This window comes from Eptesicus fuscus, chromosome 2 (genome assembly GCF_027574615.1).
Source record: "Eptesicus fuscus isolate TK198812 chromosome 2, DD_ASM_mEF_20220401, whole genome shotgun sequence".
In the NCBI taxonomy this organism is placed as follows: Eukaryota; Metazoa; Chordata; class Mammalia; order Chiroptera; family Vespertilionidae; genus Eptesicus; species Eptesicus fuscus.
Genome location: NC_072474.1, coordinates 25,002,134 through 25,016,311, shown reverse-complemented (window position 1 = coordinate 25,016,311; position 14,178 = coordinate 25,002,134). Strand labels below are relative to the sequence as shown.

At 42.6% G+C, this 14,178-nt stretch overlaps 1 protein-coding gene across 1 annotated transcript in view; it reads right to left on the bottom strand.

Moving 5' to 3' along the window:
- The window catches only part of CUBN (cubilin), a 311,048-nt gene that overhangs the window by 7,220 nt on the left and 289,650 nt on the right, over positions 1-14,178 (bottom strand). Inside the window, exons 61-64 of the mRNA XM_008148828.3 lie at positions 8,422-8,584; positions 7,886-8,091; positions 2,756-2,903; positions 1,673-1,854 (exon numbers count right to left, since the gene is read on the bottom strand). Coding sequence (XP_008147050.2) covers positions 1,673-1,854; positions 2,756-2,903; positions 7,886-8,091; positions 8,422-8,584 — 699 coding nt within the window. The remainder of the gene's footprint in view (positions 1-1,672; positions 1,855-2,755; positions 2,904-7,885; positions 8,092-8,421; positions 8,585-14,178) is intronic.

The window sequence follows — 14,178 nt, the reverse complement described above, 5'->3', positions numbered from 1 at the left end:
GTGCCAATCCAAGGATGCTGGAGGACCAGATGTGCCACCACAATACTCTTGGTTTTGGGCCTTTTATCTGTGGATTATCTTTAAGAAAGCTGATGCTCTGAGAGATAGGCGAGGTATTAATTCCCGTGGAACCTGCTGATGACTTATTCTATACATTTTTCTCTTCGCAGGATCCATGAGAGTGGTAGACATCTCCAGGACATTAGAGGACCCTGAGAAGAGAGGGTCTGAAAGTTCTGAAGACAAATACAAATTCCAAATGTGATCTAGGGCTTGGCCTTTGAGTTGATTAATACAGTTGGGATCCTCAGAAATTTCTGTTCCTGCCATAGCTAACAGATGGAATGCTGAGGTTTGCTGGGATGGCTGCCGTATGAACCATGCCACGATCTTTCCACCGACAACCAGATGCAGCTGCACTTCACAGGCCTAAGGAGCAGTTTCCTGTTTTTGCTCATTGGACAAGAAGTTTCAGACCCATTTCTACTGGATAAGGAAGGACAGCTGGGAGGAGAAGTCCTCATCCGTCAGTACTCTAGAGCTGGCCTTCACTCCCAGTGGACAAAGGCAAATGACAAACATTAACTCTAGTCAGTGATGGCCAACTCAGGCTTGAGGTGAGCAGGACGTAGCTTCAGTGGGATTCCAAGATGACCAGATAATTCTGTCCTTTCCCGGTATCCCACTCCTGCCCTCCTTTCTGCTTTGCACTTCATACAAATGTTCAGATTCCACTCCATGGTGGGTGAGGTACATAGGTCTGAGTTTAACACCCTGATTGACACAAACAACACTGTATTTCTCTCCTCGACCCTCCCTGCTACATCCCTCTCCTCCAGTTTCCTTCCAGGGCGAGTATCCCCCGAGGAAAAGGCAGGAGCTTCCTCCCACTACTTGTCACATTATAGGTTAAGAATAGTCATCAGCAAAGGACTCAGATGAATTCTGTAGGGGAGAGCCTTCCATAACAGGTGTAAAGGAGTGAACAAACCTTATGGAAACCTTACTGCAGACTCAAAGAGAGCAGAGAATTCAGCATCCTCTGTGTAGACCACTTTATTTCCTCAGAATGAATTCATTTTCCACAGAGCTTGCAAAGGACACCCAGGGGAGCTCTGGGACTTTCATGGCAGAAGAGCGGCACTGGGCTCCATACACAGCCTGCATCACTTATAGTCTCATTCAGAACATCTTCCCATGAATAACAACGCCACAGTCTTCACTTCCACAATGTGGGTGATGTGGGGCAGAAAGGACGCAGAGGGCACTCTGCTGGTGCTCCGGAAATCACAGAGGGGCAAGAGCTGGAGGAGCATGCCTCTGCTGGCCCCAGGCCCAGGAGGCTGCTCTCTTGTGTATGGGGAGGAGTGGAGGATGGGAAGCTTCAAGAAGCTTTCTCTGTCCCCGACGTGACTCTGTTAGTCCTTTCCGCATTGTGTGGAAGTTGACTATTTCCTGCCTGTCCTTCCCACTGGACCATGCGCATCCTGGGAGCCCTATTGGATTTCTGGTGCCTGGCAATAGAAGACTTATGGACTGAAATAATAATGAATAAGTTACTGAAATGAGTAAGGGATATATTTTTAGCAGCAGCAGAGAAAAAGGTGAAAAACTTGAAGTGACCCATCATCTTTTAAATAATTCATTTGCATGAGATCCAAATGTACGTTACCTCCAAGAAGTCATGTCTGCATTCACTTGAGTCCTCGATGCCAAAGGAGTGGAAGAAGAGGGAAATAGTGTGGTTCTGTGGGGCTGTGAGAGTAACAGTGCAATCCATGTCATTGTCATAATTATGGGGCCATCCGGGACTCTTCAGATTGCCAAACGCCTTTTTATAGTTCCTGTTACAACCTTAGATAAAAAAAAATTCACAATTAATGTATATATCCCAATAGTTAGTGTTCTTTCAACCTGATAGGAATAATTCAAGAAATGGTTAAATTTAAACACTTCAGAGAAAAGCTAACCCAGCACTGCATCTACCTTTGAGGTCACTGGGATCCCCGAGGGGAGGTGAAGGGCACAGGGAGCAAACACTACGCAGGGTCCTGGCGACAGGAAACACCCCCAGGTGGAATGTGAAATATGAGCACTCACCTTTAAAGATGAATATTCTAGCATTCTCTGTGCTTTTTCCGATCACACTGAGGTGGTTGGCTGACATTTAGACTCTTTCACGGATAAAGTCTACCTCCAAGACAGAGTCTTGTATGAGGATTTCCCTTTAAATGGATTATTTGTTCTGATTGAACTGGCAAATTGTTGTTCTTTACCATTTTTGGTGAAAACACCATAGTGTTTTTATTTGTTTGTTTTGATCAAAGGAAGTGTTAGTTTTAATCAAGCTTGGAATGAACATTAAAGAAAATGTTCTCTGAAAATAAACTTCTCAGTTTTAGTAGTCAAATAGCCTTTCAAAGCTTCCTGGTTTTGACAAAAAATGTTCTACGCTTCAGTGATTTCTATAAATGTTCAAGTGGATAACTAATAAAATAAGATATAATTTTAAATGGCTGACTATGTGAACTTTGAAGAGTATTCTAAACATTTGAATTATTATTATATTAGCTTGACCTCTTCAGAAACCAGCTTTAGTAACTTGCTAAATTGGGCCTGGTTTCTAGTGAAGAGTCTCACCTCAAATGGGTGTGGCTCAAGTTACCAAGCCCTAATTTACCCACAGGAGTCCATTCCAGCAATAACTGTACTGATGGAAGATGTTCGGTACAAAAGATAAAGTTCCAGGGCTCACCTGCAATCTGATAGGTAAAACTCACTCTAGAGTTGTCATTAAAAACTTCGGACTTGAAAATGACAATGGCAGTGCTCATAGAAGAATAAAACGTCGGTACAGCTGAAGCATTTCTGCCACAGAAGTGAATTCTTGCATATCCACTACTCTGAAAAGAAATGGAAGCCAAATCACATTATATTTTGCTTCAAAAGAAAATAGGCCATAGCAGAAATGAAATGCATATGAAAGTGTGCTTCAAAATTCAGCCATGGAAACTAGTTATATTGTTTGAGCACTTGGCAATAAGGCTGGCATTAGCCTTGGAATCCACAACTGTCTCACATTCTCTAAGGGAGAGGAAGTAGGGGAGGTCAAGTTTATGTTGAAATCACCAGACAGATAACTTGCCTCCTGAAAATGAGACCATTCTCCTCTCTTCATAGCCAAGGCCTGTGTCCTTGCTCTGAGCACAGTGCTGTCCAAGCTAACTATAGTTCGTTTACGTGTATCAAAGTCAGGACATCTGCTGCCTCTCACACAGATATGCCTCTAATACCTGTAGTTCTTGGGCAGCTACTAAAAGGCTCACTCCTCACTCCTGCTGCAAACTCCTGTTACTCATCAGTGCTTCTACTCCGCAATGTCTCCTGCTGTTGGTCCTTTCCTAACCTTCCCTGTTGTATACTTGAACTTTAACTGCATTGTTAACCATTCCTGTACACATCCTTAGCCTTGAGTGATACCTGGGTCTCCATCAGTCTTCTGGTAGAGGCCATTCTTTCCCATAGTCCACAGTTTATTGAGTAAGAATGAGGGGTGGGCAGATGGGCAGGGATCCCCAGGCTGCTCACTGCAGCCTGTGTCCTTGCATCAAAAGCTAGTTCTTTGAGAGTCTCCACATCTGGCCAAAGATACTCTCTGAACTTCTCATCATTCTCACTTTCTTCCTGGTTACTTCCCTTCCTTAATTAAAGACTTGTGGTATTTTAGCTCAGAGTCATTTTATGAACCCTTGGAGGTTTCAGTGTCCTTACAGAGAACCCATTAAACATCCTAATTTGCATTCCTTAATACCACTGACTTTCATCTCTACTCTCTGTGGTTGCCAACCCCAAAGCCAGCTATCCAGTCAGATCTTTTTATTATCTGCAATGCCTCCACCACATGATTCTTTCATGATCTTCCAACTATATCTTCTCTTTCTACTTTTGGACACCCTGAGAGTTTCAGTTTTCTCTCAGTTATCAGTTGATTTCTTAACTTTTCTCCCTCCCTACTCATGCTGAAACCGTTTGTTATTCCCTTTATTCATTCAGCTGAAGGACATTATTTACTCATGACAAATATTGGGTCTTATTTGAGGCCAATCTAGCTGCCATTATAATACAGAGCTGTCTGGTGCCCTGTGAGTAGCATGTCTGCACCCAGTAGGAAATTTGGATTCATGAAGCAATGGGAAATAGAAAGAGCTTTAACTAAAGGGTTTTGTTTGGCTCTAAGTCCTTCCAGGAAGGGTACCACTGGTATATACAAATAGTGTTCTGATGACCACCTTGGGATAATAGGATATACCTCCGTGTCTGTGCTTTGTAATAATTCAGCAAATCTGGTGTCTGCTTCTCAAACCTCTCTCCAATTGGAGTCAGCCTCCACCAAGATACGTGTGCAATACAGGGGACCCAGATTTAGAATGAGGAAGACTTGAAAACTCAGAAGTGATAGACTGGATCCTCTTCTATTGCCAGCCAGCACATGGGGGTTTGAACATGACCCTCCTAAAATTAACTTGGGTAGATTAACTAATCTCCTCAAACTGCAGGCATTCTTAAGTGTTCCCCCAGGCATCTGTCCTCAGTTCCTAACTCCTCACTTTACACGTGTTCCCTGGATAATCTCATTACTCTCATTGTTTTAACTACTGACTCATATGATGATGACAACCAAATCTTCAAGCCTTCTCTCACTATCACACTTTTATGTCCAACTGTCTCCTCAATATCTTATCCCATCGGCAATTGGACTCTTTTTTTTTTTTTTAACCAAAACAACTCCTCCCTGCCTTTTATCTCTTATATTACCACTAGAAGCCCGTTGCATGAAGTTTCGTGCAATAGACTTTCCTTCACCTGGCTGCCAGCACCAGTTTTCCACCAGCACCAGTTTTCCTCTGGCCACCCGCCGTTCGGAGCGCCTCCCACCAGCGTGATAGGCAACCCCGAGTTCCTCCAGCGCCGTTTCCTCTGGCCACCTGCCCATCGGAACGCCTCCCAAAGGCTGGGAGCGGGACTCGGGGTGGCTGATCGCGCTGGTGGGAGGTGCTCCAATCGGCAGGTGGCCAGAGGAAAACTGGTGCTGTCGGAAAACTGGTGCTGGCAGCCACGCAATCGGCCACCCCGAGTTCCGCCACCGGCGCCTTCTGCCGGCCCCATGGGTCCTCCCGCAGCGCTGGCCGTTGGGGCCGGTGGGAGGAATGGGGAGCGGGGACTCATGAGTCCCCACCCCCTGCTCCTCTCGCCAGCCCAATCGGCCACCCCAAGTCCCGCCCCCAGCCTTCCACCGGCCCAATCGTGGGCGTAGCGGGGTGATGGTTATTTGCATACTTCCCTTTTATTAGGTAGGATAAATATAGTCCCACTGGACTGGGGCTAAATGGCCTCTTTTTAAAAATATATTTTTTTAGTGATTTCAGAGAGGGGAAGGGAGCGATAGAGAATCACTGATGAGAGAGAATCACTGATGAGAGAGAATCACTGATTGGCCGCCTCTTGCACACCCCACCCTGGGGGTCGAGCCTGAAACCTGAGTATGTGCCCTGACCGGGAATCGAACCAAGACCTCCCAGTTCATAGGTCGACACTCAACCACTGAGCCATGCCGGCAGGGCTAAATGGCCTCTTAATTGATTTCTCTGTGTTCTGCATTGATCTCTTCATCTCACCCTATACTTAGATTCTACTAATTACAGAAGTGGAATTCTCCAAGCATGACCCACGGAATACCAGAAGCAGAACAACAGCGATGCTCATCCAAATTTCACAGTAATAGAAAAATTAAGATACCTGGGAATAAACTTAACTAAGGAGGTAAAAGACCTGTACTCGGAAAACTACAGGGCATTGAACAAAGATAGAGGAAGACATAAACAAATATAAGAAAATACTATGTTCATGTATTGGTTGATTCAACATCATTAAAATGTCCATACTACCCAAAGCAATCTACAGATTCCATGAAATCCCCATTAAAACACCAACGGCATACTTCAAAGACCTAGAACAAACTCTTCAAAAATTCATATGGAATAATAAAAAAAAAAAAAAAACCAACCAAATACCACAGCAATCCTGAGGGGGAAAAAAAAAAGTTGGAGGGATCACAATATCAGATATCAAGCTATATTACAAAGCCCCGGTTCTCAAAACTGCCTGGTACTGGCACATGAACAGACATATAGACCAATGGAAGAGAACAGAGAACCCAGAAATCGACCCAAGCCATTATGCTCAATATTTAACAAAGGAGGCAAGAGCATACAATGGAGTCAAGACAGTCTCTTCAATAAATGGTGCTGGGAAATCTGGTCAGATACATGCAAATAAATGAAACTAGATCACCAACTTACACCATACACAAAAACAAACTCAAAATGGATAAAGGACTTAAATGTAGGACGGAAAACCATAAAAATCCTACAAGACTCCATAGGCAGTAAAATAGCAGACATATGTCATAGCAATATCTTTACCAACACAGCTCCTAGGGAAATGGAGACTAAGGAGAAAATAAACAAATGGGACTACATCAAAATAAAAAGCTTCTGCACAGCAAAAGAAACCATCAACAAAACAACAAGAAAGCCCACTGTGTGGGAGAACATATTTGCCAATGTTATTTCCAATAAGGGTTTAATCTCCAAAATTTACAGGGAACTAATACAACTTAACAAAAGGAAGATAAACGATCCAATCAAAAAATGGGCAAAGGACCTAAATAGACACTTTTCGAAAGACGACATACAGAAGGCCAAAAGACATATGAAAACATGCTCAAAGTCACTAATCATCAGAGAGATGCAAATCAAAACAACAATGAGGTACCATCTCACACCTGTCAGAATGGCTATCATCAACAAATCAACAAACGACAAGTGCTGGCGAGGATGCGGAGAAAAAGGAACCCTCGTGCACTGCTGGTAGGAATGCAGACTGGTGCAGCCACTGTGGAAGACAGTATGGAGTTTCCTCAAAAAGTTAAAAATGGAACTCCCATTTGACTCAGTAATCCCACTTCTAGGACTATATCCCAAGAAAACAGAAACACCAATCAGAAAGGATATATGCACCCCTATGTTCATAGCAGTGCAATTTACAATAGCTAAAATTTGGAAACAACCTAAGTGCCCATCAGCAGATGAGTGGATTAAAAACCTGTGGTACGTCTACACAATGGAATACTATGCTGCTATAAAAAAAAAAAAAAAAGGAACTTTTACCATATGCAACAGCATGGATGGAACTGGAGAGCATTATGCTAAGTGAAATAAGCCAGTGGGAGAAAGATAAATATCACAGGATCTCACTCATATGTGGGATATAATGATCAACATAATTTGATGAATAAGAATAGATCCAGAGACAAATGGCAGGGGATGGCAGGGGGAGGGGAAGGAAGAGAGCAACCAAAGGACTTGTATTCATGCATATTAACATAACCAATGGACACAGACACTGGGGCAGTGGGGGCTTGCCCGGGGTGGGAATGGCTGGGGGCGGGAGGGTGTCAATCGGGGAAAAAGAAGGAGACATATGTAAAACTTTAGACAATAAGTAAAAAAAAAATACATAAACATAAAAAGATTTCACAGTAATGGGTGCTATGTGGGGGAATCATTCTCTGAGAGGCCCAGGGGTATGCACCTGTATCAAGATACCCAGATGTTTTTTATGTTCATCAAAGTTTGAGAGCTCCTGACCTAAGAACCAAGTTCAAATTTCTGAACACCTAAATAGAGGGTTTATGTATAGCTGAAAAACACATTATGCTAGGAGAAATGTTGACAATTTATTTCATTATTCATACTTCAAGTGTTTTGCAAGTACTGGTAAAAAGGTCACTAGATGTGAATGCCATTCACACTGTAATGATTACCTCCGGTGTGTCCTGAAACTCCAAGTAATTCTGGTGGCAGTCCCGAGACTGCAGCTGTAACGCCCACACGGTTATCTCCACCTGCTGATGCGGAGGAGCTTCGAAGACCCACGTACAGGTGGAAAGTGGGACATCTGGGTTTGATGCAGTGGGTGACGAAATATTTTGTGGGGTCCAAGTTGCATTATATGTTCCACCACAAGTCACTGAGATGGGGAAAAACAACTTTCAAGACAAATTTTACTCATGTCTCATCACACATGCAATATTTAAAATTTTGCCTTCTCTACCCCTCCAGCCCAAAGGAATTATATTTACATCAATCCCTCCATGAAGGATTTAGAATATGCATTCTTGTCTAAGAATTGTACCAGATTTATACCCTGAACTAAACATAGAGTAAGTTACATGGTGTTTAGTAATTGACATTGAACTTAGATGAGAATTAACACTGAGTTTAGATATAAGTGTGACATTATTTTTAATGCATAAGTACACATGTTTCACAATATATAAAAATGTCTCCATTTACTCACTGTTGATGAAGGTATATGTGGCATTAAATCCTTCCCTTTCTAAAGTTAGGTCACTGACAAATTGAACTGTCAGGAAGTTCCCAGAAGAGACAAAGGGAGCGGGTACAGTGGAACCACAGAATGTTCCAGCCAACTTGGCATTTTCACTCTCTCCGTCATATAACTGAAAAGAAAACAGTTCATTAGTTCTCCATTATTCACCAAGAAGTTGCAAATTTTATACTAAAATGGATGTGAAGTCCCAATAAGTCATGATTAAGAAACTTACATTGATGTTCTTTAGAGCTAGTTTTAATTTAGGAACAAAATAGTTATTGAATATAATATATAAGGAGTTTCAGTAAAAACCTGGTACAATGTCTAAAAAGTTTTTTGTGACTGTGAAAGTAATGTATGATTTTTAAAATAATGTGTCTTTACAGTCAGCAAACCCATCACTACCCTCACATCCACTCACTTGCCTGGGTCCTCAACATGTCAGCCGGAGGAAACAGTGAAAATGTAAGTCAGGTCAGATCACCATTCTGCTAAGAACCCTCCTCACTGCTTCCCATCCACTCAACACAAAGGCCACGTCATGGAAATGGCCTTGAAGACCTAATAGAATCTGCTCTCCACTCCCACCCTGACCTTCTCACTCTATATCCTACTGTCTCCACTTTGTTTCCTCCGCTCCCTGAGCAGAGGCACGCAGCTGCTTCCTGGCTGCCGCATGCCTTGTTCCCTCTGCCTGACCACTCTTTTAAAATGCATCTTTCCCATCATTCTCTTCCTTCTTTCTTATGTTCTATTTTCTTTAGCGCATGCATTTCCTCTATACACGGTACGTGTTACTTATGTTACTATCTTCCGTTCAGAAGGAAGTGAAAGTTCCATGAAAGCACAGGTTGCTGTATGTTCTGTGCACTGCAAGTCCCGTTGTTAGAAGAGTGTCTGGCTGGCACGGGAGGGGAACTCAATAAAGAGCTAATAAATAAGTGCTTTGACTCCTCTCTCCCAATACCCACCCCTGCAAACCTGTGCTCTCCCCGACTTCTTTATATCAATGAACGGCTCTAGGCTACAACCTGAGTCATCCTTGGTTCCTGTCTCTCTCCTCTACTCTGCATCTGTTCCACTTGCCTTCAAAATCAATCCCAGATGCTCCGTTTCCACTGTCACCAGCACCTCCTAAACCTTTGTTCTTGTAACATCTTCCTGACAGATGTGTTTAGCCAGAGCAGCCAGAGTATTCTCCACTGAGCTGCCTGAGTGTTTTCTAACTTAAATCAGAGCAGGCTCCTGCTCTAAAATGCTCCAGGGGATTCCCACTGCATTCAATGTAAAACCAAACTCTATGGGGCTTGCAAGCCCCTACCTGGTCTGGCCTGGGCCTGCCTCAGCCTCCTTCCCACATCCCTGCTCCCAGGACGAGTTCCTACCCAGGCCCCAGGCCCTGCACTTGTTATTCTTCTGCCAGAAGCATTTCTCTCCTCAGTTCTTGGACAACCATACTCAAGGGATCTCAGCTCAAATGTCTCTTTCTGAGAGAGGCCAAGCCTACCTAATACGGCCCTCCCCTCTTCTGTTTTCTTATTATAATAAAAATCTATCTTATTTGTTGCTTATTGATTTTTTTTCTGGCCTTTCTCCCAACAAGATTGTAAATGCCACGGGTGGGAAGGCTAGTTATTCACGTGGTATCACCAGTATCCAGAATAAGTCGACAAACTGTTGTAATAGTGGGTACTTGGATTTCTGTTAATTACTAGAAAACAGTGTTTTCTCCAGCTCAGTAATCATGGCATTTCTAAAATCAGTATGTGTGTAGATGAATTTCTAAAAGAACTGTGGTGTGCTATATAAACCTGAGACTAGACATGACCACTGACATTAGTTAAAAATGTTAGGAATATATAAAATAGAAATGGTTAGAGTAATTTAACAGTGAACAGAAGAAAGGATACACCACTAGATGGCACTGTCTCACCTGCTTAAACATGATTTTAGTAAATTTAGAGCCAGAAGAGATTCAAGAGTTAAGTCATGTATCCCCTCTTTTATAAAAGAGTAGTTTGGTCAAATTTTAGCTAATGTACTTTTTCAGGTAAGCAAGTTAAACTTCTATTAGAAACATTGCTACCTTTATCAGCACATTCATATTAGCAGCGCTTTTATTCTATGTACTGTGTGCCTGGCCTCTGTGCTAGGTATACAACAATTATAAAGCACTTTCCATACATTCAAGACACTAATTTTACACTCTCAAATTAGTGGGAGAAAGAGATCCATAAATTAAATATACATATATATATATATATATATATATACACACATACACACACACCTATGTATATATACACACACATATACACATACATATACATAAATTAAATATATGTATGTAAATATACATATATATCCGTGTATGAATTATATATAAAACAAAGAAAATAAGTGCTACAATGAAATAATGTAATAGGGGAACCCAGATGATGGAGTCAGAAAAGACCTCACACAGACATTTGTTTGAACTGTTATTTAAAATTAAGAACTTGTATACACATATGCATAGCCCACGGACACAGCCAATAGTGTGGTGAAGGCCTGGGCTGGGGCAGGGGCTGAAAGGAGGGGCAAAGGGGAAAACTGGGCAGGAGGTGCATTTGTAATACTGTCAACAATACACACACACACACACACACACACACACACACACACACACACACACAGTAAGTGGAGCCCTTCCAGCCTATGGAAGAGGAAGCAGATGGAAGGCGATGCAGAAGGCCGCAGGAGTACCGAAGGCACGGCGTGGCTCAACAGCTCGCCACCTTTTGATGTGCCTGGAGATTAGGGTGAGAGAATCGGGATTGGGAAGTACATTGGGACAAGACTGAAGTTCTATATGCTTCATGCTAAGGAGTTTGCATCTTCTCCCATGAGAGTTATAAGATCTGATTTGGGTTTTGAATGAATAGCTGGTAAAAGTGACGGAAGGGAATTGCATAATGCCCGGCCTTGAGCTGATGTTTGCATTTGTTCATTCACTGCCACAATAAGATTTCTCTTAATTGAGTTGAAATAGACAGGTTGTGGCCTCTGGACAACTGACGTGGGCTCCTGGACTCCTTGTAGCCGAAGCCAAAATGTTTTCGTCTTCCAACCCACTTGCTGATAATGCTAAATCTCCACTGTGGACTTCTGCAGGGGCAAACTGCACAGTGCTGGAGATGGGGACATTCGGACCAGGACAGGGGTGGTGCCCTCGGGACCTGCACAGTCATTGCTGCGGCTGATTGCATACTGGGCGCATCTGTGGCCTGGCACTAGGGCTTCAGACCTGGAGCTTAAGTTATGTTCTAAGTATCATGGATGTAGATGAGTTCCGAGAAGAACTTTGTGTTTTCTCAGCTTTAAAACTCTTTGATAGTGAAGCACATTAGAATCTACGTTAAGATCCTGAAGGAATTGTACAAATAATTTAGGGGAAGACAGCCTCTGCCTACAAGGACCGCAAGACCTTGCACTTTATAAACCCAGCTATTAATTTGAGCCGAAGAAGAAAGTGGGGAAGGAAGTGTTTGAATGTTAATTTCTGTGAACTTGAATACCAAAGGGCAAGGGACTTTGATAGTGCACTTTCTTTCCCATTTAACTTCATTTCAGACCATTACTAATTTTCTTAGGACTTTACCTTGTAATGTTTTCCTGGGAATTTGATAACAGGAAGATTTTTATATTCTTATTTGGAGCTTCTCCACATTGCCTCTTAGAGCATCTCACACATTCCTTAGCTGCACTGAGAAGCCTCTGTTGGAGCCTGCGGGCCAACATGGCAGGGCATGGTTTGGGATGGGAAACAGAGCACAGTGGTTTTTCAGGTTTAGGGCTGAACTCAGGTCATTTTAGAACCTTCTGGGGAAAATGTCCTCCTGGTCCCAGTGGTCTCAGGAAGAGCCACAAGAAGCAATTAGAGTCAGCTCTATAAATGCAGGGATTTTTACCATGCAATTTTTAGCATTATTATTAGCAGTAGCATAGTATTTTATCTTGATGTTCTTTTCCAGTGCTCAGAATAGTGACTGGAACATAATGGGCGCTCAAATAAACATTTATCCCCTGAATGGGTGAGTGAATGCATGAACAGTAGTAGGCGCTGCCTCATAAGGATAGGAACCTGATGCCTGGACAGATGGCTGATCTTCCCCCCAGCGGTGGACACCCCCCTCGCCAGTGGCTGACCACAGACTGGACGGGGAAGCCCAGTGGGTTAAGATAGATGTTCTCAATGGGGCAGAACTGTTCCCTCGTGAGTGCTTTGCGAAGAACGTGTGGTGTTTTGTGGTCATCACGATAACCTGGGGCTCTAACTGGCCTTTCCCACTCAGCGGCCACAAGGCAGGATTCCATCCTGTAATTCACAGGGGAGTTCTGCAAAGTGAAGGTCCCACATTATTGACTGTCCTGCCAGACATTTGTGTATAAAAAACTGTTTCTAATTAGTTGGTCCCAGAACCTAAATCCAGTCAATATTCAAACATAAAAATATTTTTGCACAGCTTTAATATTCACCAAATTCCCAAAAACGCAGTTGCTGTGTAAGTTGAAGGGTAGTTTTTGTTTTCTTTATAATTGTTTTATTTTAGTTTTACCATTATTTACAAATTCATATTGCAGATGGTGATACTGCTACTGCATTTACATTACAAATGCAGCCCACCCATATTAGTTTAAACTTAAACTTTTACATCTGCCACAATTCCACATACTATAGAAGAATCTGACTACATTATCACCTGACTTAGTGTAGTTGTGTCAGAGAATTGATAACATTTTATAGATAAGCACTATTTTATATACTTTCCTTTTATTTCTCCTTTTCATTGCAGTTAATACATTATATTGATTTATGAAACTATGTATATAGGGAGGCTATAGCATAGATGACTTTGTCTTTAGATGGTCAAGGAAGTATTACAAAGTATTGGTGGGAATGTTAGGAAGAAGCCATCTCCTTTCCGCTAGTTCCATATTTCCTGAGAGAGACGCGTCAGCCAGGGTCCCAGTTCTGAGCCTTCTCTGCCTTTTCACTCACTGCTCACCACAGAGGAGTCTTAGCCAATCGGCAAGCTGGTGTCCAGAGGCTGGGCCTGCTCTGCATAGCTCACAGCCCCGCTGATTTGCCTTCTCCTTACAACCAGCCTCCCACAGGAAGCTTGCTTTTGTGATGTTCCTCCAAAGCCCAGCTCAGCCATCCCATTTAGGAAGCCTTTCCTGACCCCAAAATGACACCAACCACTCTCGCTTCTGTTCTGCTTTCCTATGTGGCCCATATTTGTCATTATGTCATGTTGTTTGGTTTATGTCTGTCTCCTCACTCTTCAGCTCCTTGAGGAACTGTGTTTTTACTTTTCCACATCTTGAGTGCAGGGGACCATGCCCAGCACATAATGATGCCTTGTGACTCTTTATGGAATGGATGTGATGTTAACTTCAACGGCATCCACTCAGTGACACACACAATTCCCTGCATATTTGAATAACCTCCCAAATCAACCCTTTAAAAAAATTATATAATTACAGATGAATAATAGAATTGGCAAGTTTTCACTTGTATATATACCTACAGAATTGAATTGTTAGCTTTTCTCAAAGTTATTTGGTTATAATATCCAAGAATTAATATAAAAAGAATCAAAAGTCCCATTTATCACAGAGAATCTCTTTCATAAAGACCCCTCCAGGCTTCCCATTCCAAGGGGTGCTGTTTTATCT